The 23746-nt window shown below is 46.0% G+C and overlaps 1 protein-coding gene across 1 annotated transcript; it reads left to right on the top strand.

The window, feature by feature from the left end:
- The first annotated feature begins 913 nt into the window (after positions 1 to 913).
- MMP9 (matrix metallopeptidase 9) lies at positions 914 to 23384 on the top strand. Its single transcript, XM_030212058.1, has 13 exons — positions 914 to 1170; positions 3193 to 3425; positions 6435 to 6583; positions 6718 to 6846; positions 7197 to 7370; positions 9241 to 9414; positions 10998 to 11171; positions 11406 to 11561; positions 12501 to 12690; positions 13796 to 13935; positions 15628 to 15778; positions 19960 to 20063; positions 22889 to 23384. Exons 1-13 carry the CDS (start codon positions 1027 to 1029, stop codon positions 22996 to 22998), a joined length of 2028 nt encoding a protein of 675 aa, XP_030067918.1. The 5' UTR covers positions 914 to 1026; the 3' UTR covers positions 22999 to 23384.
- The last annotated feature ends 362 nt before the right edge of the window (positions 23385 to 23746 follow it).

Here is a 23746-nt window from a genome sequence, read left to right as displayed (position 1 = left end):
TTCACATTGCTGGGTTTACGCTAGCGCATGCAGGAATGTTCTCTGCATATAATGGAGTGAACCTGGAGCCATGTGGTAATCCTGACACAGACAGAGTAATGAAAAATAAACAGGAGGTGTCAAGACAGCAAGGTCATGACTGAGAAGATCTAGAATAGCTGTGATTAAATTTCAAAGCTGTTATCATGGATGAATTTTGGAGTCCTGAAGAAGGGATCCATGTACCCTCAATTTTATAGCCTTGAATAATTTGTATGTTTGTTCCATGAAAGGTAACAGAACCTGTAGGGAATCCTTTCTTTGGGGTCCAGTTCAATCTCTAGTACCCTGCATTCCAGCTGAATTCCTAATAATCCACAGAATTTTCCAAACTGATGGCAAAGGTTAGGGCTGCATCAGAAACTGTATCAATGGCCCCTAAATCTGGAGAGAGAGAGAGAGAGAGAGAGAGAGAGAGAGAGAGAGAATCAGCTTATTCTGATCCGAAGTAAATAATTTTCAATAAGCCACGTTGGGCCCAGTTTTTGCTGAAGCTTTCTTTGACTCTTGCTGACAACAAAAAGGGGATGTTCTGACTCTTCTCTCCAGCTCCATCCCAAACATCCTTTTGAGGTTTTCGGGTTACTTCTTCCCTTCTCATCTGCGTTTCTTCACCTTATTTCACATTTCCTGTGGCTCAAAAAGCTTTGTAATTGTGGTGATCACATTTAGACATTGCAGTGTCGAAATAGTCAGAATAACAGTAACAATAATAAAAACTTCAGTTCCTCATTTCGTAGATTTCAATACCTCAGAAAGGGCTGAGTCGTCTTGTATGAATGAGAGACGAGGGGAGGGCTGGGAGATGAGTCACAGGCCCTTTGCTGGATATAAATGGACTCTTGAGAGCGAACACTCCAGCAGATCACACACATACACCCTACAGAGCTAAGCAGCCTCAGCAAAGAGTGTGATATCTCCAAGACCGGACAGATAGAGACCAGCAGGACCAGCATCAGTGGGAGCAGTGAAAGACCCTAGTGCATCATGAGGTTACTACTTCTGGTAGCATTTGCTGCAGGGCTGTTGGTCCTCAGCTGCTCTGCTGTACCTTTGAAGCCCCATTCACAAGTGTTTGTGACCTTCCCTGGTGAACTGGTCAGTAACATGACTGATCAGGAATTTGCTGAGGTGAGCCTTTTTTTTTTTAAATCCACAAATGATAGTCCTTGCACACACTAGTGTCACAGGATCACTACTGGGGGTGGTTCCTCCCCTACACAGACAGATACTGCTGTGGATACCCTATTTTTCAACAGCCTCCATCACTGTGCTTTGAATGCTGTATTCCCTTTACGAGTTAGTGTCACAGTTGTGGGTACTGTGTTTCCAGCACAGGCTGGTGTTCAGTGGGGTACTCTATTCCTGGCACAATGTAATAACACATTGGCGCCATCTACTGGTAAAATTGTACATCAGCGGAACAATGGTGAGCAGCGAGAGCAGTCTGTGATCATATATACGATATATGGAGGAGATGAGCTCTTAGTAACCACTAGACAACAGGACAGCCGACTGCTTCTGTTCACTGGGTGCCCTGATAATAGAAGAGGGACTAATATCTCTGATGTATAGCAGGGTTCACTGCACTAATGCAATGTGTTTGGTTAGAAATTTGCATTATTATATACCAGGAATGCTGGCACTGACTGTAGGGAAGGATTGGTATTCCAAGGATACCTGCCTGGAATGTGCACGCTGATGTAATTGCAGCTTCTATTGTTAGGTATTTATCATTCTTCAATTTAAAGGTGTTTCTTTTCCAGATAATTAGAGATTTTTTTTTGAGGGTACAAAAATCAATGTTTTCAAGGCACAAGTATTATTTCTGGGTGCTTTTTTTTCCAAGTGCAGTCGTCTGCACAGAAATGGAACGGAGAATCTAAGCTAGGTGAGGGGAGGGGTGTGAGTGCACCAGTGTTTACCTAAAAATACCTATGTTATTTCTTTTGCATCAGGCCGTTGGAGCAGTGTTTATCCGTTAAAACCTAAAATCAAAAGCCCTGGGTGTCCTACACACCATCTGGCACATACCTTCTTCACTAGGCACATTTCGCTTCTGTTTCTAATGGGAGATAATGGCAAATTCTTGCAGTGCTATTTAATGTTTCCATCACGCCAACAGCACACAAGGTGCTGTGAAACATAATCCCAGATAAGTGCACATAGAGATGCAGTGAATGATTAACGCAAGTCATAGCAAGGGGTTCCTTGTTCCTATGTGAGTTTGCAACAGTAGCGACACCTCTTTGATTTAATCATTCCAGTCCATAATGTTGTGTGATTATTATGTTAATATGCTATGTTGTCAATTTATAGCAGGTTTCAGTTTATCTAAGCCAGGGGCGTATCTGGACTCCGGCGGTAGGGGGGGCCAGAGCCAGAGGGAGGGGGCACATTTTAGCCCCCCCACCCACCGACCCCCCCCGCCATTGCCAGACCCCCCCGCCACCAACGACTCTCTTCACCCCCTCCCACCGTCAACCCTCCCCCGCTGCCGTTGCTTACCTTTGCTGGCGGGGGACCCCAACCCCCGCCAGTCGAGGTCCGATTCCACTTGCCGCTGCCTTTAAAAATATTTCTTCAGCTGGCGGGGGACCCGAGGTCTTTAAAGTTCTTCTTCGTCCTCTGTGTGGCCGTGCTGCTGTTGAAAGCTGTTGAATCCAGTTCGGAGTCTGGCGTTGCTGCACATTGTACTTGCACGTACAACGTGCTGCGACATCAGCGGCAGCGGCAGGTGGAAGCGGACCTCGGCTGGCGGGGGTTGGGGTCCCCCACCACCAAAGGTAAGCAACAGCAGCGGGGGAGGGTTGACGGCGGTAGGGGGGTCCAGGGCGAAATCTGCGGGGGCCCAGGCCCCTGTGGCCCCACGCAGATACGCCCCTGATCTAAGCAATGCTTCAAAAGTGAAAACAAAATTTGAATAAAGGTATAAACATATAAATCGGTATTCTGTGTTATCACTAGTTGTCTAAATGATATCAGATTGCATTGTAACATTATTAAATTATTGGTGTCTGAAATGCATTCATCTAAAAATTATTCATACAGATTATATACAGGAGACAGATCGCACAGCTGCTATTATAGTCTTGTGACAAATCAGTAAAAAAATAGAGCAGACTAATCTTTCTATACCTATTTCTATTTTAGAATTACCTGGAACAGTTCGGCTATATCTCAAAGAGGACAAGAAGCAGCAGGCAGGTATCTCTAGGCAAGGCCCTGAAACAGCTGCAGAAACAGCTGGGTTTGCAGGAGACTGGTGACCTGGACTCGAACACTTTGGAGGCCATGAAGATGCCACGCTGTGGGGTTCCTGATAGGGGCAGCTTCCAGACCTTTGAGGGAGACCTGAAGTGGGATCACAATGACATCACTTACCGGTGAGTTAACAGAGCAGCCCAAGGCAGAATAGAAGGGAACGGCCTCAGTCGGGAAGTGGAAGAATAAACACCATCTTATTTCTAGACCGACCTCTTGTTCTATGGGGTACAAAACCAGTAGAGACTGAGGGGGACAAGAGAAGCATTTCCAACATTCTGTTCATGCAAAAACCGAATTATCATTGGGTATCAAAGAAAAAGATAAGGAACAGAGATATGAGCTTGTAGCATTACGAGAGGAGTAGTTATAGGAAATGTAAGAGATTTTGGTCCTATTCTTACAAGCCCTGTTCGGGTTTAAAATGTTCATACATTGTCACTTAAATATTTATTGAATTCCCTATGCTTATCCTGTAACCCATCCCCCTCCCGCTTCCTCCACCTCTCTTCCATTGTTCACCTACCCTTGTTCATACCTCTCCTACTCCCTTCACCCCCCCCGTCCTTCTCGATCTACCTATCTCTTTTGTTATTCTGCTATACTTAACTTCTTTTTATTTTCTTTATCAATATTCTGTAATCCCTATTACTATGTAAGCCGCATTGAACCTGCTTTGAGTGGGAAAGCGCGGGGTACAAATGTAATAATAATAATATTTGTTTTGCATAAATGTCTAAGTCTCCATTTTACAAAGCCGGGATATATACATATTAGACTCAAGTGCATGCAAATGGCAAAGGGGAATGGCCTGGGGGTGTTGTGGACAGGATTTCACAGCTGCTTAGTCCCCGTTTCAGAAGGAGGCTAAATGTTGGTCTCCTAAAAGATTGATGTCAGGAGTTACACCTGCTCCCAAGCACATTTAGGATTCCTTAGTGACCAGCTGCTGTCGAGCAGCACTCCAATGGAAGGATTAGTGGGGGTTGCCCTCATTCCCTCAGTGGCCTTTGCCCCTCCAAATGGTAAAATTCACTGTGACAGCGTCAGGAACATTACTGGTTATGTCTCTAAGATCGCAAAGGCAACCAGTTATGTGCCAGCTTTCTAAACATCTATAATTTTTTTTTAAATGGATATTTATGCTGCACTCACCCAGTGCCTAAATGTCCATTTCCCTGTATTTTAGAACAAGTTCTATGTCAGCAGATTCTGTTCCAAAATACAGGTGAAAATTTCAACCCACTGACCTGTACATTTTACTCGTTGGTTGCACATATGTACACTTCTCCCTATTCCTTCTCTCCAGCCTTTCTAGTACCTTTTGCTTACTCTTTTTTTTATCCCAAGCATTCATTCTCTACCCATTCTCACCATCCCTCCCATTAGGTGGCTAAAACAGTGGCGTAGCCACAGCTGGGCCTGGGTAGGCCAGGGCCCACCCACTTTGGACTCAGGCCCACCCAAAATTGTGACACTCTTGCTGTGGCTGGTGGGGATCCCCAAACCTTGCCAGCTGAAGATTTTCTCTCCTTGGGCACCAGCGCTCTTCCAAATGTCAGCCAGCAGCACTTGCCTGGAGACCGGCACTTCTGCACATGCTCAGTTTTTACACATGCAAAAGCACTGAGCATGCACGGCCTGCCGACAGCAGCATCAGTTTGAGGCAAGTGCTGCCGGCTGCCGTTTGGAAGAGTGCTGGCTGCTCGAGGAGGAGGAGGAAATCTTCAGGAACCAGGGTTTGGGGATCCCCGCCTGCTCAAGTATTTAATATTTGGGGTCTGTGGGCAGGGAAGGGTGGAGAGAGGAGCAAACCAGAGGGGGATTGAGGGGGATGTGAATTCCATGCCCACCCACCTTGGGCTCAGGCCCACCCAAATTTGACCGTCTGGCTACGTCCCTGGGCTAAAAGCTTTTCCAGAAACTCTTCGGAGCAACACTTGTTGTGTATATGATGGAGTTGACAAGTAAAAATAAAATTACAAAGAAAGAGCTCATTTCCGCATTTTTATTTTCTGGAAAAATATCGATCCAGTCTAATGCATTTCAGTGGCTCCTTATGACCTTTCGTTCCTTTCAGATGTTCCAAAATGCGCCTCAGAAGAGCATTTGAAAGTTAGTCATCTTTCCTTGACTTCTCCTTCATATCTCTCTTCTCTTTGTCTTGCTGTGCCCCATCTCCACTCAGCCTCAGTTTTTCCTAATCTGTCTGCCTTACTTCCTTTGGCATTGCTCATGGAGCAACAGCCTCTGACTGAATTCAAACACACCTAGGTTGGGGCATGAAATCTGCTCTCATTATCCCATGCACTCCCTTTTACTCTTCTGCAGCTCAGGGGCGTAGCCAGATGGTCAATTTTGGGTGGGCCTGAGCCCAAGGTGGATGGGCATGGAATTTGGCCCTCCTCCGGTTTGCTCCTCTCTCCACCCCTCCCTGCCCACAAACCCCAAATATTAAATGTTTGAGCTGCCGGGGATCCCCAAACCCTGTCAGCTGAAGATTTCCTCCTCCTCCTCCTCCTCCTCCTCCTCCTCGAGCAGCTGGCAGCACTTGCCTCAAACTGATGTAGCTGCTGGCAGGCCATGCATGCTCAGTGCTTTTGCATATGCAAAAACTGAGCATGTGTAGAAGGGCTCGTCTCAGCGTCAGCTCAGGACAAAAGCTGCTGGCTGACATTTGGAAGAGCGCTGGCTGCCCAAGTAAAGAAAATCTTCAGCTGGCAAAATTTGGAGATCCCCACCAGCCACAGCAAGAGTGTCACAATTTTGGGTGGGCCTGAGTCCAAAGTGGGTGGGCCCTGGCCCACCCAGGCCCACCTGTGGCTACGCCACTGCTGCACCTGCCCTGTGGGATTCATAGTTGGCTGGCTGGCATAGTTTAGAGGCCTTGGTGGAAAATGTGAAATTCCTTTAGAACTGAATTACACGTATGTAAAAAAGAAACATGTGTGGCTGATTACTTACGACATCTTGAGGATTTTCTCACACTTTTCTTTTTCTGTGGCTTAAGAGATAGATCCATTTTTCCATTTTATATTTAATTACCGCATTTTCTACTGAAGGAACCTCCTTTCTCAAACTGAACTGGAGTAGTGAATGCACTGAGAACGCCCTGTCCTTTTCTTTTGCAGTGTGCTGAACTATTCTCCAGATTTGGATGCCGAACTCACCGATGACGCCTTTGCTCGTGCCTTTAAGGTCTGGAGTGATGTTACACCGCTAACCTTCACCCGCCTCAACAGTGGTGAAGCTGATATCATGATTGAGTTTGGCTCTAAAGGTATGGTTCGCCCTGGGTCAAATTCTCTTTGTAATTAACGCATCCAACAGGTTCTGTAGCCAACACATTGACTGCTACCCTTGAGTGCTCAGGGCCCAGGTTACCAATTAATAGAGTTTCTATTTGTATTTTAGACCATGGCGATCCCTATCCATTTGATGGGAAGGACGGGCTCTTAGCCCATGCCTACCCACCAGGCCAAGGAGTTCAAGGTGATGCCCACTTTGACGATGATGAGTTTTGGACACTAGGAACAGGAGTGGGTAAGAATAATATTTGAGATTGAAGATGGGTGCATAGAAGAGTATCCAGAAACTAGCTTACAAGATGAAAACCAGTACACAGAAACCGATATGTGAAAGTCAATGCACCACGTAAACAACACATAAAAATTGTACAGTGCATCATTACGCAAACAGCAGTTGGTCACAGACAGAGAAATCAGCACAGAGAAGCCAATATACAGATCAAACAGCAGTGAACAGAGAACTAGCATTACACAGAGCAATGTGTGGTGCGTAGAAATAAATAACACTGTAGATTGAGACCCAACCCACTGACGTGGTAAGACGTGGCCAGCCCTGTGATCATTTTCCTTCTTGTTTTCAAATAGTTGTCAAGACCAGGTTTGGCAATGCCAATGGGGAAATTTGCCACTTTCCATTTCGATTTGAGGGCGAGTATTATTCCAGCTGCACCAGCGAGGGACGTACCGATGGGCTGCTATGGTGTGCCACCACTGCTAACTTTGACAAGGACAAGAAGTATGGCTTCTGCCCTAGTGAGAGTGAGTATCCATCTCAGCTTGGAGAGGAGACGGCTAAGGGGAGATATGATAGAGGTCTACAATGAGTGGAATGGAACGGGTAGATGTGAATCAATTGTTTACTCTTTCCAAAAATACTAGGACTAGAGGGCATGCAATGAAGCTACAAAATAGTAAATTTAAAACAAATTGGAGGAAAGATTTCTTCACACAACGTGTAATTAAACTCTGGAATTCGTTGCCAGAGAATGTAGTAAAAGCAGTTAGGTTAGCAGGGTTGAAAAAAGGTTTGGATAGCTTCCTAAAAGAAAAGGCCATAAGCCATTATGAAAATGGACTTGGGGAAAATCTACTGCTTAATTATAGAATAAGCAGCATAAAATGTATTGTACTGTTTCGGGATCTTGCCAGGTACTTGTGACCTGGATTGGCCAATAGGATGCTGGGCTTGATGGACCTTCGGTCTGTCCCAGTATGACAATACATATGTACTTAACCATTCATCCAGGTACATAGTTACAAACATAGTTGATCAGGTTGAAAGATGACCAGAGATCTGAAGGTATTCCTTGCTAAGTAACAAGGTATTGATAAAGCTTGTTTTCTTCTAAAGGAATTTCCTTTACATAAGGGAAAGGGAATTGATATACCACCTTTCTGTGGTTACAATTAAAGCAGTTTACATTCTATATACAGGTACTTATTTTGTACCTGGGGCAACGGAGGGTTAAGCAACTTGCCCACAGTCACAAGGAGCTGTAGTGGGAATTGAACCCAGGTCCCCAGGATCAAATCCTGCTGCACTACAGTTACAGTTCATTCATTTATAGCCCGCCAATACCGATGAGACAGTTTATAGCAGGTTACAACCAAGAGACTAGAACCAAATAAGCCTAGGAAATACAAATAAATCCATTATAACAATCACATAATCACATTTTACAAAATAGGAAGGAACCTAATTCTGATAATAATCCCTACGATCTAGTTCCTCATCAGATATTTATTAAAAAGAAGTGTCTTCATCCCTTTCCTAAATTGACTATAAGCAGGGCTTTTTTTTGAGGGGGTACTTGGGGGTACTGAGTACCGGCACCTTTTCCATTGTCTGCTAAAATTGACCTATAGTCCCCAAGTTTTGCTGAAAGAGCTCAGGCTCTACACACCAATTCTGCCTTGTCATAGATTCTGTGACTGGTTCCAGGGGGGCCTGGCTATTGTGGGGTGGGTCCCTCAGTGATCACCCCACCCCTGAAGGGTGGCCTGGCATTTGAGTACCGGCACCTTTTTCGTTAGAAACAATGCACTGACTATAAGTAATTGAATGCCTGAAACCAATAAAAAGAGAATTCCATAAACTACTACTACTTATCATTTCTATAGCGCTACTAGACGTACGCAGCGCTGTACACTTGAACATGAAGAGACAGTCCCTGCTTGACAGAGCTTACAATCTAATTAGGACAAACAAACAGGACAAATGAGGGATAAGGACAAAGAGAGGCAAGATTCCGGAATCCCAAAGAGTAGCAAGATTCTGGAATCCCAAAGACTACTACTACTTTAGATTGTAAGCTCCTTCGAGCAGGGACTGTCCTTCTTTGTTAAACTGTACAGCGCTGCGTAACCCTAGTAGCGCTCTAGAAATGTTAAGTAGTAGTAGTAGTAGTTATCATTTCTATAGCTCTACTAGACGTACGCAGCACTGTACACTTGAACATGAAGAGACAGTCCCTCTCGAAACAAACTAGTAAACAACTTTTTAGATGTTATTCCTCTGGGACTAGGAAAAGAGAGCCAAAGATGAGCACTCGGCTACTTCTCCACTGTGTCAAGAGATGTTGTTTAAGTTGATGCTCTCTGCTAAATTCACTGTTTCCTTATTGTTCAGATCTCTTCACTTTCGGGGGTAACAGCGATGGTGAGAAGTGTGTATTTCCTTTTATCTTCGATGGTGAATCCTACGATGCCTGCACCAAGGATGGACGTAAGGACGGATACCGCTGGTGTTCAACCACCGCCAATTTTGATCAGGACAAGAAATTTGGCTTCTGCCCAAACAGAGGTAATGAGTTCTGAATTGCAAAAATGATGGTGGACGTCCAGTGTAATGACATGATCGATACCATGATCTGTTGGCACAACTGGGCTCCACCAAGCTGGACCCCTGGCTTTGGTTTCTAGCTAAGGCTCTTGCTTCCTGTATTTAACCTTTGGAGTGCTGTAGGGGTCACAGAATCATAGGTTCACACTAGTTGCAAAATAACCCACTATACGGCCCGCAAATTCCTCAATCTGAACTTCCCCAGCTGCAAAGGAATTAAATACAAACGGTCATATGCTACTACTTTTGCGTATAAAAGCACACAGATCTGGAATGCATTACCCATGGCCCTGAAAAATATGGACAACCTAACCAGCTTTCGCAAATCTTTGAAGACACACCTCTTCAACAAAGCCTACGAAAGACATCCTTAATGAATCATTCCTCAAATCACTCAGGTGCATTAAAAACGCCTCTCACAACACCTTTCTAGCACTTTGCATCTAATTCGTCTACTTTCAGCTTATGTATTTAAGATCATGTAATGATTGCATCATAACAACACTCTGTAAGCCACATTGAACCTGCAAAAAGGTGGGATAATGTGGGGTACAAATGCAATAAATAATAATTAATAATAATAATAATAATAATAATACACACAGCTGCATAATCAAAGAAATTTGCATATAAATTATGGTCTCCCATATGCATAAGAAAAAAACAATTCGGCCGAAGTTCAGAGGCATTTGAAAGGATAAGGCTGGTTATTGCTGTAAAATTCTATTTGCATTTAATATTTTAACTGTTAAAATGCACAAACTATTCTGAGATTTAAAGCAATGTGAAACTGTGAACTCAGCACTGAGAAACAGAGCTGAACACTGTTAATATGCAAGAATGTTCTTCCTGCTTGTTCAACCACTAAGAGTCAGCGTAGTTATCATTCTCAGAAGGCAGAAACTGTTGCTTGGAAAAGGGATGAAAACACTGTGGGGGGAAACTTGCTTGCCAAATGAAACTGGAGCAGGCTCACTGAGGTAGAGTAGATTGGAAGTGACAGAGGGCAGGATGGTGTTGGTCCTGTTGAAAACCTGGTATGTGGCAAAACAAGGCCTTCAAGATGAGAAAAGTATGGGGAAAAAAAAACAGAACAGTTTGGGTTTGCAAGTTTGCATCCAATAGCAATGGAGTTTCGATTGCCCTTATGATTTAGCGGGAATAAAAAAGGTTATTACTTGATGTTGATATGAACCTTCTTTCTCTTGTCTCCATTTCTCTTTGTCTTTGATGTTCCTTTGCTGTAGCTGTTTATATCTTTTCACTGCGTCAAATTCATTTCATTTGGGGTTTGCACGGTTGGCATGACTAGAATTCAAACGTTACCAAAACCATTGCAAATTGTCTGAATTCCCGCATGTATTTCACTCTTCCTGCTGCTTCTTTTCCTTCCTGTCTCTTCTGGCATTCTGTTTTCACCACTTCTCTCTTTTTCTTCTCACACCCTCTCGTCTTCGTGCGTTGATCACACACCATTCTTGCTGACCTTTTTCTCTTTTGCCGTGGCTCTCTATAACCCGTGAATGTATTCCTTTGAATTGCAGACACTGCTGTAACTGGAGGAAACTCCCAAGGCGATCCCTGCGTCTTCCCTTTTACTTTCACGGGGAAAACCTACAGTTCGTGCACCAGTGAAGGTCGTGGGGACAGGAAGCTCTGGTGTGCCACCACCAGCAACTATGATACTGACAAGAAATGGGGCTTCTGCTCAGACCAAGGTACAGCCTAACAGTTTTAATTTCCCACCTTCACTTTCCTCTTTCCTGGTATCTTTTCAAGGAAGAAGGGGGGGGGGGGGGGCACTTGCAGCTGCTCCTGGATCTTTTGAAGTAGACTCTTCCCTCATTGGGGATCTTTGTTGCTTGGAGGTTCTTAAATTGAAGTTCTGCCAGTGTTTGATAATGATTGCTTGTAAGTTCTAACATACTTGTTGCATTGCTTCTGGGTCATAGGTTATAGTCTCTTCCTGGTGGCTGCACATGAGTTTGGACATGCCTTGGGCCTGGAGCACAGCTCTGTGCGTGAAGCACTGATGTACCCCATGTACAGCTACATTGAGGATTTCCGTCTACACCCAGATGATATCGCTGGCATTCAGTTTCTCTATGGTAACCACTTGTCAAGCATTATAGACAACCCCTACTGACTGACTGATGGTAGCTGGCCATCTGTCTGCCAGGCTGTCATTCTTACTGGGTCATTTATCGAGCTGAAGACAGAGGAATGAGGATGCAGGAAAAATAATTCCTGAAATGAGAGGAAGACAGTGAGGAAAGGGACATAATAGAAGAGAAATACGATAGCAGCAAAGAACAAAAGAACAGAGGGAACGCCATAGGGGCACAAGAAAGAAAAGCAGAGAGGGAGAGGAAATTCTAAGAATATGGGAAGGAAAGATGCAAGGAAAGGAAGAGCAGAACGGGAAATTTGAAAGAGAGAAGAAACAAGTGGGATGAAAGACAAGAATGCATGCAAGAGATAGTGATGGGGGAGAGAAGTGTGAGTGATTTCATTGTAACTTGTCCTGATTTTCAGCAATATCACACCTTGCTCATTTCCAGCAGCATCTGTAGAGAGACTTGTTGCCATAGTAACCCTGAATCATGCACACTGGTGAAGCACGGACTTGGCATTCAGAGATGGGGGTGGGTAGGGGAAGGTGAGGCAGAGCCCATCTTCCAGGCTACAGCCTTGAGGCATTTCCTTTCTTAAGGGCATGAGATAATGCTTCCATGCCAGTCTTCTAAAACCTCTGGGTCAGATGACCATTATCCACCCATCCAACAAAGCCAGACCTGTTCCTTCTATCAGCCCCTCTCTTGGGGAATGGTGGTAGGTCATGAGCAAAGGAGACCACCAAAAGCTGGAAAGTTAGATTTAAGGCTCTGTAGCTCTCTGTTAATTCTTGTAAGCATTTCATATTATTGACGTTAAGGTGAATAATTTATAATCTCATGGTTTCCAGGGTAGTTGCTTGTAGAGTAGGCTGCTTTAATAGTGTGAATGACTTGGACAATTCATGACTTCCTGTTGAATTTCTTCTAAAGGTTCTGGTACTGGTCCAGATCCAAACCCTCCAGAACCCACCAGCGAGACCCCAGATGAGGTTACCCTCCCTGAAGTTACCACTACAACCACTGAAATCGCCCCTGTGGACCCCACAAATAATCCCTGCAAAGTGAAGTATTTTGATGCTATCACACAGATCCAGGGAGAGCTGCACTTCTTTAAGGATGGGTGAGTAAATCATCAGTGGTTCTCCAGAAACCTAAGGCTTCAAGTTATCTGTTTGTACAGACAGAATAGGAAAACGGCGGGGGAAGGGAGATGAAAAGCAGAAGTTAATAGCTGATAATGAGAGAACTTTTAACAAGGTGCTCTGGTCTAGGGTAGGAGCAAGCAGGCCTATAAGTTAGACCAATGAAAAAGGTTAGAGAATAGAGTATAGGAAGATCAGTAGGGCACGCAGGGGGATGTGCATTTTCTAATTAGAGATAAGAAGAGTGTAATAAAGAATTGGCATAAAAACTGGTCAGGAAGAGATCTATAATAATAAAGCTGCCAAGTTTTAAGCCAGTTCTGGATTTCTGACAGCTCCATCCCGATGCACTAGTAGGGCCGGTCAAACCCAGTAAGCGGGGTAAGCACCGCAGGGGGGCGCCTGCCTTCAAGGGCGCCACTGCGGCGCTGCGCCGCCATACCGCACCGCCCTTGGGGCTTTAAATCTTTAATTTACCTCCGTCCAAGCAGCCGCGTCATTTGAAAGCCCTGCCCCGCCTCTAGCCTTCCCTCCCTTCTTGAGTTCGTTCCGCAGAGTCCTGCCTTCTGACGTCATTTCCTCGAGGGCGGGACTCTGAAGGAACGAACTCACGAAGGGAGGAAAGGCTAGAGACGGGCAGGGCTTTGAAATGATGCGGCCGCTGGAATGGAGGCAAATTAAAAAAAGACTTAAACCACGCAGGGTGGAAAGAAGAAAAAGGGGGATGTTTGGGGGAGAAGAGGGCGGGCAGGTGGCCATAAATGGGATGGGGATGGGGGCGAAGGAGAATCGCTGGACAGGGGCAGGGTGGGAGAAGAGAGAAAGGAGATGCAGGGGGGCACCAACTCAGTCTGCAGGGGGGCGTCAGAGACCTTAGGACCGGCCCTGTGCACTAGGGAACTAGCAGCACTGATCCGAATGGGCAGAATCTGGGACTACAAATCCCATACTGCTTTGGGATTAAGTTTAAAACCAGGATGGGCCAAAAAGTCTCCCTCATGGAACTGGGTCACTTGGAATAACCTGCAGAAGGGCAAAGCAGCCTGGTGAACTATTTTAAACTGAATGTTGTCTCGTTTTCAGTAAATACTGGAAGGTTTCAGCAGCCGGACAGGGTGCCATCAAAGGCCCAGTGCAGATCTCCGATACCTGGCCTGCCCTCCCTGCCACCATTGACACTGCCTTTGAAGACCTGCTGACCAAGAAACTCTTCTTTTTCTCCGGTAACAATAACCGCTCCTGTTTATGTATTTACATGCATGTGTACGTAGATGTAAAGGTCTGAATGCCGGTGGATGCTTCCAGTTGATGTGCTTGTATATGTTTGCCCAATGGGATGTGTTTTCATGTGTTCATGTTTGCATGTTGCTATATGTGCAAATACTTTGACTCAGTGGCATAGCAAGGGTGGCTGCCACCCGGGGCGGTTCGCCGCTGCGCACCCCCCCCGGGTGCAGCACGACATCCCCCCTCCCTCCCCCCCCGAGTGCATTCTTACCTCTTTGGAGATGGGAGCAGCCATGAGGCTGTTGGTTCCACTGGTTCCCTGCTCCCTCTGCCCTGGAACAGGAAGTTACCTGTTCCGGGGCAGAGAGAGCAGGGAACCAGCGGAGCCGACACCCCCCCCCCCCCCAGCGGCATGCACCCGGGGCGGACCACCCCCACCGCCCCACCCTTGCTACACCACTGCTGTGACGTTAGCAGACTTGTGAATATTTGCAAGGCGATCTATTTCAGTGCTTCTCAACACCCAGCCAGTTAGGTATTCAGGATATCCACCGTGAACATGCGTGAGCTAGATTTGCATACACTGCCTGCTTAGTATGCAAATCTATCTCATGCATATTTCTGACTGGGTGGATGAGCCCCTGAGGTCTGAGTTGAGAATCACTGGTCTATTTGACTGTGCAGTATGTGTAAATGTGTTTGCATGATTTTTAAGATTTGCCTCAGTGTTGGCTTTGGATGTTTTAATTAATTTGCCTATATGCATGCAATGCTACCTACTTATTTGTATGTGTGGTTATGCACATACATAGCTTGGATATCTAACTAATGCATGGGATATTGCAACCTTAGTTTCATGCTCATGGAAGGCAGCTCTAGAGAATTTTTAGGATAACTCTTCTCCAAGCTGAAAAGCCCTAGCCTCCTATGAAGAAAGACTAAGGAGGCTAGGGCTTTTCAGTTTGGAGAAGAGACGGCTGAGGGGAGACATGATAGAGGTATATAAAATAATGAATGGAGCTTTCCAAAAATACTAGGACTAGGGGGCATGCGATGAAACTACAGTGTAGTAAATTTAAAACAAATCGGAGAACATTTTTCTTCACCCAACGCATAATTAAACTCTGGAATTTGTTGCCGGAGAACGTAGTGAAGGCGGTTAGCTTGGCAGAGTTTAAAAAGGGGTTGGACGGTTTCCTAAAGGACAAGTCCATAGACCGCTACTAAATGGACTTGGGAAAAATCCATAATTTCGGGAATAACTTGTGTAAAATGTTTGTACGTTTGGGAAGCTTGCCAGGTGCCCTTGGCCTGGATTGGCCGCTGTCGTGGACAGGATGCTGGGCTCGATGGACCCTTGGTCTTTTCCCAGTGTGGCATTACTTATGTACTTATGTCCTCTACTTGGCTCACTTTTATTCCATAGAGCAGTGATTTAACCTATTGTGATGTCATAGTGGCTCATTCCACCAATAAGAGCCAACCTCATTAGTGATGTCACAATGGCTTGATTGTATAGAATGTTTGTACGTTTGGGAAGTTTGCCAGGTGCCCTTGGCCTGGATTGGCCGCTGTCGTGGACGGGATGCTGGGCTCGATGGACCCTTGGTCTTTTCCCAGTATGGCATTACTTATGTACTTATAACTGCTCCTTATGTCCTAATGCCTACATGTGACCCCATTTTCAGGTCGCTCTTTTTGGGTGTACACTGGTAAAACAGTTCTGGGACCTCGTAGCCTTGAGAAACTGGGACTTGGGAAAGATGTGGAGAAGATTTCTGGGTCGCTCCAGCGAGGACAAGGCAAAGTGCTGCTGTTTAATGGAGAGAAGTATTGGAGGTAAGAGCTTCAAAACACAGTCAGACTCCTGACACAGATAGAGGCAGTAATGGAATACCAGTAGCCCTGGGCTACACATGAGACAATGCACTGAGAGGTACAGATGCTAGCGTAGATTATGAAGACCACCGTGGAACAAAGGCTTGTGGGTTCTGGAGGAGAGAATGCAGACATTTCTTCACTGAAAGTCTAGTTTCAATACAAGAGACTTAAGACATCCTTACCCTGAGAGTTACCGCTAATAGAAATGATGTAATGTTTGGATCAGCTTTCCAAATCTCAGCTCAAAGTCAGCTCCATTTCAGGCATAGTAGACATTTCTCGGACCCAGTGCTTACAATCTAAAGAGCCCTTTTACCATACAGTGATAAAAAGTAGCCTTAGAGCGGCCTTATGCATGTCATTCCTGCACGTCAGTGGCGTAGCTAGGTGGGGCCACGGGGGCCTGGGCCCCTCAAATTTGCTCTGGGCCTCTGGTTGGCTGGCGGGGGTCCCCAACCTGAAGACTTCATCCAGCACTGGTCTCCAGCATCACCGCATTGCCTGCCCTGCTCTCTCTTCCCCTGACCTTGGGCACGCTCCTTTTAGTGAAAAGAGAGCAGGGCAGACGATGCGGTGGCGCCGGAGACCAGTGCTGGACGAAGTCTTCAGCTGGTGGGGGTTGGGGACCAACGCCAGCCAAGATGTACAGTGGTGGCAGTGGGCAGCAGAGGGGGGCGGTGACCAAAATGTGCCCCCTCCCACCTTGAGGTCTGGCTACGCCCCTGCTACACGCTAAGGCCATTTTTGCTGCTGGGGTAAAATGGCTGATTTTTCTATTTTCTTTATTAATGGCCGTGCGCTAATTTCCCCATTAGCGTGTGAACCTCTACCGCCACCCCATTATGCAGGCGGCAATTGATTAGCACAGAACACACCCGCTCTCTGCCCCCAGTATGCAGGTAGTGCGCGCATGCCAAAATGACCTCGGGATGCCTCCGTGTGCCCTGTGGGATGCCATTTTTTGTGAAAGGACCCCTATATTTATTCCTGAGGCAGTGGAGGGTGAATTGCTCGTGCCAGGATCACAAGGGCCACCAGGGGGAGAAGTGGCATTTAAACCCTGCATACAAGACTCAGAAAATCGATGATGATTAATTATGATTGATTTATCAGTGATCATTTTTCAAAGACTAAGGGCTGATTCTTAGCATACAGCTTCCTAACGCAGGAGTAAAGCCAAAGTTTTGCTCCCTAATGCAGTAACCATAATTGTATGCAATTAGATCCGGTGCAAAAAAATGTGTGTTAGAAACATGACGACAGATAAAGGCCAAATGACCCATCCAGTCTGCCCCTCCTCTGTAACCCCTAACTCTTCCTTTTCCTAAGCGATCCCACATGCTTATCCCGTGCCTTTTTAAAATTCTGACACAGTCCTCGACTCCACAACCTCCACCGGGAGGCCATTCCACGCCCCACCACCCTTTCTGTGAAATAATACTTTCTTTAGATTACTCCTAAGCCTATTCTCTCTTAACTTCATCGCATGCCCCCTCGTTCCAGAGCTCTCCTTCAGTTGAAAAAGGCTCTCTTCTTGTACCTAAATGCCTTTGAGATATTTAAACATCTCTATCATGTCTCCTCTCTCCCTCCTCTCTTCCAGCGTATACATGTTGAGGTTCATAAGCCTTTCCCTATATTTGTTTTGCGTTCAAGACCGCTTACTAATTTTGTAGCCACCCTCTGGACCGACTCCATCCTGTTTATATCTTTCCGTAGGTGTGGTCTCCAGAACTGCACACAGTACTCTAAATGGGGCCTCACCAGAGACTTATACAACGGCACTATCACCTCCTTTTTCCTGCTGGTCATGCCTCTCTTTATGCACCCAAGCATCCTTCTGACTTTGACCGTTGCTTTTTCTACCTGTTTGGAAGCTTTAATGGTGGTGGTGGTGGGGGGTGCATACCGAATGCATGCACACACAGGTCTGCGCTAGCTACAGATACATCTTGCACACAAACCAGCACCTGGAGTCATGTGTTGGAATAACATTTCAGCACATGCACAGATGTCTGAGTGTCGATATAGACCTCTGCGTGCATGCATGCAACTCTCAGTGGTCGGCTCTTTCTTCTAGAACACCTCCCCCTCACTTCTGTCTGGTTTTTTTATCCATGCTTTTTATGGAACCTAGAAAAAAGTTGTGGATCTTACATGCTCTCAGTAGAAAAAGGCATAACATCCTGACTAATGCTGACCACAGAAGAATGAGCTAACCTGTCAGGGTTCCTCAGACCTTGCATTAAAACCCTGGCATTGAGCTCAGCCTTTTGGGCTCCTGAGCACTTCTGGGAGTCTGTGTTGAGTAGATAATATCTTCATTAGCATGGATTTAAATGTGCTGCGCACTGGTGTCTGAGCAAAGCTGTGTGCGCAGTTAGCTTATGCGCAAAATCTGTTATTGCGTTGTGTGCCCACAAAATTGTGTGTTAAAGCTCAGCTAACCCAGTGTGCAAAATCTAGCACACTCTACTGTATCGGCCCAAGAGACTGAGAGGAATCCCTTGTAGCTCATGAGCTATGTATCCTATGTTAGGGTTACCATATGTCCGGATTTACCCGGACATGCCCTCTTTTTGAGGGCATGTCCGGGCAACCGGGCGGGTTTTGCCAATCTGCCCGTTTGTCCAGAAATCCGGACAAATGGGCAGATTGCTAGCCTCCCCTCCCCTTACTTACTAGTGCCCTGGTGGTCTAGTGACGTCTTCTGGAGCGCTGCCCTGCATGCATCCTTCCTGTTGGTGATCCTTGGTGCCGATTCAAAATGGCCGCCGAGAATTGAAATGACCTCGCAAGACTTCAACTCTCTGAGGCCACCAGGGCAGTAGTAAGGTAAGGGGAGGGGGTGACGGGGAGGGGGGGCGATGGGGTATGTGACAGGGGGGAGGGGAAATGTGACAGGGGCGGAACGAGGGTGTGAAAGGGGGCGGGGCGGGTGTGTGGTGGGGCGGGGCATGTGTCCTCCTTTTTGGGGGACAAAATATGGTAACCCTACCTATGTCACATGGATGAAAATATAACTTAAAATAATGCAACATACAAACGACAAAAGACTAATATTTTCAACAAGTCACCTGCATGTTTCATAAGGTTAATACAACGGATAAGGGAAGGATGCGCAGTTTGTATATTATTCTGAATAGCAGTAGAAAGAGCCACAGAATTTCTGCTCTACAGCAGTTCCTAAAACAGGATGGATTTTACTGAGGTCCTGTTTTTCATGATAGTGATATGATGTGTGGTAACGCACGTTTATGGGTCTCGGCATAGGTGAAAAAAAAAAAAAGCAACAAGAGCGGTTTTCTCCAAGTGACAGTGTTTTTACAAGCTATCGGCACAGCAAGGTAGTTGTCATTGTTATCTGGAGACATCCGTTCTTGTATTGTTCCTTGGTGGTTGTGAATGTTATCTGGAGACATCCGTTCTTGTATTGTTCCTTGGTGGTTGTCAATGTTATCTGGAGACATCCGTTCTTGTATTGTTCCTTGGTGGTTGTCAATGTTATCTGGAGGCATCCGTTCTTGTATTGTTCCTTGGTGGTTGTCAATGTTATCTGGAGACATCCTTTCTTGTATTGTTCCTTGGTGGTTGTCAATGTTATCTGGGGGCATCCGTTCTTGTATTGTTCCTTGGTGGTTGTCAATGTTATCTGGAGACATCCTTTTTTCTATCGTTCCTTGCATTGGTTGGCTACATTCATTGAGGAGCTTTGAATATTCTATTGACCCCATGATGTAGGCGGGTCGGGTCTTCTTTGAATAAAGAACTGCTCATTGTCCCAATCTTGAAGGCCCTTGTGTGCTTCTGTTGTTTTGTTGGTTGGCGTACCCTTGATCCCTCTCTCTTTTTTTCTTTTCTCGGCATAGGACAGTAAAACAAGGTTGTGCACAGTAGGAATTCAGACTTTTATGCACATTGCTAATTTTACTGAGTTGATCTAAATTTAGCTGAAGAAACTGAGATGAGGAAAAATAAAAGTGAGCAACACAGAGATAGGGGAAAGGAGAGAAAGCAAGAGAGGTACAACAGATTAAGACAATGAACAGGGATGAGGAAGTATAGGAATTAGAGGAAGGGGAGGAGGCTGTTCTGACACCTTCCTTCCCTTATGTTGTGAATGTTTTCTTGCCTTGCAGGTTGGATGTAAAAGCCCAAGTGGTGGATAAAGGTTACCCACGTTACACTGATGAGTCTTTTGCTGGTGTTCCCACTGACTCCCATGATGTTTTCCTGTACAAAGGTGAGGAGAGTCCTGTTTACTCAAATTACGAAGCTGAAACGTCACAGCGAAGCTAGATCAGTGTTTCCCAAGTCCGGTCCTGGAGTACCCCTTGCCAGTTAGGTTTTCAGGATATCCACAATGAATATGCATGAAGGAGATTTGCATACAATAGACGCAGTGCGTCTGCTCCTCCCTCGGTCTGTCACTCTCCTGCTCCTGTGTGCTAGGACCTGGGTTATCACATTAATGCAATCACCCGGGTTCTGACACACAGGAGCAGGAGAGAGACACTCCAAGGCAGCAGAACCTTCTGCCTGTCTCCAGAAGCCTTGCTGCTGCTGGGTCCCCCTTGGAGGCTGAGCCCGGGGTATTGCCCCCTGCCCTCCCTCTTGGTGGCTCTGATAATCACTCATTGCATTCACCCTTGAGCCTTGGAGAACGTAAGCCACAGCGGTCTATCCAAGGAGGATCGACGGGTTCTGAACACCCTGCTTCAGTAGTGTCACATGGTTTGATGATTTATCTAGCGCAGCGTTTCCCAAGTCCAGTCCCGGAGTACCCCTTGCCAGTCAGGTTTTCAGGGAACTCTCCCTGATTGTACAGATTGAAAGCAGTGAACCAGCGCCCCCCACTGGCAGCAATGTAGTTGGAGGACTCCCACTCAGCTTAGAGTGAACAGTGCTTCTAACCAATATGTGACATGCACATGCTAAATGAAATTTGGAAATCCATACAGACGCCTGGCCACCAGCTGTCTTAATATGCCTGATGGCTGATCCATTATTTGGATTTTAGCTCACACCTTTTCACTGGTAGCTCAAGGCAAGTTACATTCAGTTACAGCAGGCATTCCTTGTGCCCAGAAGGCTTGCAGTTGAAGAGCTAGATTTATGAAGCATGACACCATTGGTGCATGCTAATGCTATTAATACACATTGTTAAAATAAATAGGCACCACTGCATAATGTAGCATCTGGTAAATAATGTATAGCAATGCCCATCAGGGAATGTAGCTTTACATTTGTACCTGAGGTAATGGATGCTGATGCGACCTATATAAACTCACCAGAAGAATCACCCCAATGTTGAATCCTGGTTTCTTGGCGCTTGCCCTGCTGCACTAACCACAAGGCAACTCCTGCTGTGGGTAAACACATAAAAAAGCAATTCTATACCTTGGAACCTAAATCCAGACAGCAACCGTGCACCTAGTTTACGGAACACTAGTGTTGTTCACGGGCACGATTGTGACAATAATTGGCGGCTGCTCATGTAAGCGTTAGACATTAATCTATCAACGATGGGCCCGATATTCAGCCAGAAGTACTCAGCATTTTGCTGGCTGTCATAGGTGATAAGGCCAGAAATTTAATGCCGAGTCATGTCCGGGCAGCAGCATTGAATTCCCGGGCTTCTGGAGCCGGCTAACACATCGCTGGTTATATGCGATATTCAGCACTTAACCGGCTATGGGTTATCGCATGAAGATAGGACTGACTTTTATGAGGTCCTATTTATGCAGTTACCTTGGCCGGTTAATTATTGCCACTTAACCGGCTCTGACCCGGAATGCCCCCCAAATTGTCGGTGCTAACCGGTTATTTTGTAGCAGCACTAACTGGTTAAGGGCTGCTGAAAATGAGTGCTTAGCCCTGACCAGGCCGGCCTGGAACCATTTCTGGCCAGTTATATTGCTTTGAATATGGAGCTCAATGTGTCTAAATCACTTAGTGCAGAACTGTAAGGGGGCGAACACATGGGTGGAGGATGGGCAGACAGAGACGTCTGTACTGCATTCAGCGGCTTTCACGGCACTCCCCAGAGCTGCTGTTTATTGGATGAAGACAGCATTTTATGCTTTTATTGTATTATAGAGGACCCCCTGAAGAAGACCTAACCACCGAAACACGGCCTTTGCTGGCTCCAGCATATCTATCTGCTATTACTGAGCACCCTTTTGAATAAAGGCTCCGGTTTACATCCTGGTTCATCTTTTTGTGGTCATTCCCACCCTTGGCATTTTGGTTGGTTTGCCTGTGGGAGTGGCCTGGTTCTCTTTTTTTCTTGGATTGCAGTATGGGCATGTCGCCAAGCAATGTGCACAATTTATAGAATATTATCAGTGGTGTGCATTGCATGGGGCACTAAGGTGTGCCCACTGATGCCAGCCATTGACCAGTTATAAGTGGGCGTGCCTAACTTGGTGCGTCTCTGTGGCTTTGTGATACTATTCTGTAAGAGCTTAGGCAGGCCCTTAAGTCATTATAGAGGTGGTGCTACTCGCTCCCCACTATGGTCCCTACATCTTGACCTCAATTTGCAGAATAGTCGCCATAGCATGGAGGGATGTTCACCACATAAATTAACCCTCCCCTTCCCTTCCTGTGACAGCCTAAACCACCCTTCTGTTCTGCCTGCTTCTGCACTTCAACAAATGGCGTTCAAATGTAGGCGCCGGGAAAAATCCACACGAATCGCTATTCCGTAAAGGGCTACCCGGCCTTAGTGCTCTTCATACATTACCACTTGGTGCAGATTCTCGTGCTCACTTATGCCTGCTGAAACCTGGTGCAAATCCTGGTGAACACATTGGGTGTGTAACACTGAGCTGACATTATTGGAATGCCCCTGACCCACCTATGCCCCTCCCATGGCCACACCCCCTTTGAGGTGGCACGCTAGACAATTTAGGTGCGCAGTGTTATTGAATAGCATGCAGGCAAATCCAAATTAGGGCCAATTAATGTCAGTAATTGATTGTTGACACCTTGTTAACTTATTAATTTGCAGTCTATATAGAATCTATATTTCTTGATGCTGATCTCACTGTCTCTTTCTTACAGATAAGTACTATTTCTGCCAGGACCGTTTCTATTGGCGAATGACATCCCGGCGCCAGGTGGACCAGGTGGGCTACACGAAGTACGACCTCCTAAACTGTCCTGAAAATTAGTTCTCTTTCTCCAGGCCCTGGAAGCAGCACCTTGCCTGTCCTTTTTCTCCGAACTCAAGGCGCAACCCGCTTATTGAACCTCTTCTGACCTTTTTGTTCCACGTTACGAATTTTCAGGGATTTTCGTAGTCGTCTGGCCGCGGCTCCTGAAGCGTCCAGGGGGGATGGGCCAGGCTTTCAAAAGCTTTACAGAGAAAGCCACAATGCTGTAGTTGTATGGTACCTTTCTTGGACTTTAGACAAGGAGGCGGCAGGGTCTCGCCTCATGTGGGAGAGCAAGCAGGAGTTGTGGAAGCACTTTGTAGCAAACCCGAGACCTTCTTCGACGTGAGGCTAACATTCAAAGTAGTGGGGGGGGGGGGGGGGGCCATGCTACTCGAGGAGATCAAGAAGACACACATAAGACTAGCAGGCAATGGTCATGAGAATGTAGCTGCCTAATATTGCCTCCCTGGTGAATGATTCTACTCAGGCAGGTCATATAGGTTACTCTGTTGGGCTTTGGCAATTTACTGCATTCCGATTTATTTATTACCATTTCCTGGGACAGGGAGGGCTATGAAGATGTGCAGTGGGGAGATGTTACATGAAAGAAAGAGAGATTCTTTGATTCTCATAGGGCTCCCTCACGGTACCCGGTCAAAAGAAACCAGACAAAAAAGTTCCAAACCAAATAGGTTCCCGACATAAAAGTCCCAGACAAAATGGACTCCTGACATAAGGGCTTGCTGAAATAGATTCATTTTTG

This window comes from Microcaecilia unicolor, chromosome 8 (genome assembly GCF_901765095.1).
Source record: "Microcaecilia unicolor chromosome 8, aMicUni1.1, whole genome shotgun sequence".
NCBI lineage: Eukaryota > Metazoa > Chordata > Amphibia > Gymnophiona > Siphonopidae > Microcaecilia > Microcaecilia unicolor.
The sequence above is the reverse complement of the archived record's forward strand: the minus strand, read 5'-3'. Positions and strand labels throughout refer to the sequence as shown.